Genomic DNA, 2,500 nt, shown 5'->3' with positions numbered 1-2,500 from the left:
CAAGGTAGTTGACCTATTCTGTTTACTTTGAACCATAACCAAGTAAAACTCCAAGAACTCTACGAGACGAAACAGGAAGTTGTGAAATTACGACAAATCCGATAATAATGTCTGTAAATTGAGGAAATTACAGACCTGATCTTTTCCCGTCCATATGCGCCATTAAATAACACAGAGGTGCAGGGGCAATTGCGATTTACCGGTGGTCCGTATTGAAAGTCCCGTCCGAGTCTCGTGCGTAGAGAGTGTCTCGTCCAGTCAGATCAAATTTAGTGCCGGTATTTTTTTTCTCTCTCTCTTTCTTCTCTGTCAATAATGCATGTGTCTTTTTCTCTCTTTCTCTCATTCCCTCCCTCCCCCCCATAGGTGCAGAACTCGGGTGAGGAGGTGGACAAGTCCTTCCTGGCGCCCCCCGCCCCCGTCAAGCAGTTCCTGATCTCGCCCCCCGCCTCCCCCCCTGTGGGCTGGACACAGAGCGAGGACGCCACGCCTGTCATCAACTACGACCTGCTCTGCGCCATCGCCAAACTCGGGCCAGGTAAGACATGGGTGGGAGGGTGGGTGTGCGTGCGTGCGTGCGTGCGTGCGTGCGTGCGTGCGTGGCATGTGCAGGGGCGTAGGACCAAATTCTGGGCCCTATGGGCCCTATTTAATGGAACCCCTGGCCCTGGCTCATGTTCACATCATACCAATCTAGATAGCGCCCTGAAGGCGTCGCCAAGATGGCCGCCAAGTCAGGTAACTCTAACCAGAAGAACTTTGGTTATGAGCTGAAAAGTCCGGTTTTGCCGTTGGAATGTCAGGCCAGGCATTCAGTGTTTCCTTAGCCTGGCAAGCTAACATGAAAATGATAGTGGGTGGATTCCAATCTGCGGACTTCCGTCCTCCCTTGCTCGCTTTCCTGCTTGTGACCCCATGATGATGTCACTGACGACAGAAAATGAATTCAATATCTTTCAAAATCACATTTCTAATGTCATTTTCTCATTTACAATTGGGATGGTGAATGAAAAACAGTGCCCCAAAAGTGACTTTATACGGAGGTGGGGCCAGGAGGCGGGGCGAGGCCATAAGCACAAGTGGAGGATGGGAGTGTGGCACAGCATAGCATAGACAGCTGAGAGCTGTGGGTGGGACCAAGCTGTTGTCATTATAGTTCAATTAGGCCCTGCACTCTGCACGGCCAATGCTATGACCAATGAAACTTCTTTTCTCGAGCTTTCGTACCATTTCTGCTGTCCCCACCATCGTAGCGTCATCCTGCCAATCAGATCCCAAAGATTGAAAGGGCAAAAAAACTTGCATTGTGATTGGTCGATTGGGTTGTCATCCTTTTCACATGGCTGGATGATCTTACTCAGAGCAGGACTAGACCAACTCGTCGAGTCGGCATGCAAACATATTTTTTCCCCAGGGAAAGAAGGGAGTCACTGGACCATTTTCAGATGTGGAAGGTTTAATTGCCAAGACTATAATGTTTCGACGTGACAAGTCTTGGTAGTCTTGTCACTTGCCCAATGAAACAATTAACCTTCCACATCTGAAGATGCTCTGGTGACTCGCTTCTTTCCCTGCAACTACTAGTCCTTTCCCATGACGCACCGGATTGTGAAGTGCAGGAGTGCGGAGGATATCTCTCTTTTCTGCGTGATATTTTTCTCCCCACTAAACAGCGTAGGCTAGTGTTGCTTAGTACTAGATGAGATTTCATCAGAGCCAGGGACAGTTGATGACTCCATGGGCCCCTGGGCCAGACAATGAGAAAGGCTACCCCCTCCACGGAGCCTCAACGTTTCAAGAGTTTTGAGGGGGCTATAGAGATGTTACAGGGCCTTTGTTGTTGGGGATTGGGGGGGGGGGGGGCAGTGAGACACAGTAGTGCAAGTTTAACACAATCCGAGGACATAAATATAGACCAGTAATGAAGAGTGTTTTTGTAGCGCAGCGGTTTGGGCTTCAGGGCCCCCCATGGCTCTTGGGCCCCTGGGCCTGGGCCCGGTAGGCCCGTGCAATAATCCTTCCTTGGTCAGTGCCGAGCTGCTGTTCTGTATGCCAGAGCATCCGCTAACTGAGCTGAGTGACGCTGGTGAGTCTTAGGTCTCTTAGACATGTGTCCTTCAAGCAGGACGATGCTCTGTGTGTGTGTGTGTGTGTGTGTGTGTGTGTGTGTGTGTGTGTGTGTGTGTGTGTGTGTGTGTGTGTGTGTGTGTGTGTGTGTGTGTGTGTGTGTGTGTGTGTGTGTGTATGTGTGAGTGCATGTGTCTGCGTGTGCGTGTGTGTGTGTGTCTGCGTGTGTGCGTGCGTGTGTGCATGCGTGTGTGTGTATCACCATCACATCACAGCTCTTCACTAGTATAGGACAGCTTTGCTTGATCGAGACGACCGCACCGCACCGCACCGCGCCACTGCAGCCGGCTGGACCAGGCGGCTAGCATACCAATGCAAACCTATCTAGCTATCCAGGCTTATCTGCGCCAATCTCTGCAGATCCACAGGGCTC

General features: G+C 51.0%; 1 protein-coding gene across 1 annotated transcript in view; it reads left to right on the top strand.

Moving 5' to 3' along the window:
* rcan3 (regulator of calcineurin 3) overlaps positions 1 to 2,500 on the top strand; it is a 78,329-nt gene that overhangs the window by 72,405 nt on the left and 3,424 nt on the right. The window contains exon 3 of the mRNA XM_063224109.1: positions 367 to 538. Coding sequence (XP_063080179.1) covers positions 367 to 538 — 172 coding nt within the window. The remainder of the gene's footprint in view (positions 1 to 366; positions 539 to 2,500) is intronic.

This window comes from Engraulis encrasicolus, chromosome 19 (genome assembly GCF_034702125.1).
Source record: "Engraulis encrasicolus isolate BLACKSEA-1 chromosome 19, IST_EnEncr_1.0, whole genome shotgun sequence".
Lineage (NCBI taxonomy): Eukaryota > Metazoa > Chordata > Actinopteri > Clupeiformes > Engraulidae > Engraulis > Engraulis encrasicolus.
The sequence above is the reverse complement of the archived record's forward strand: the minus strand, read 5'-3'. Positions and strand labels throughout refer to the sequence as shown.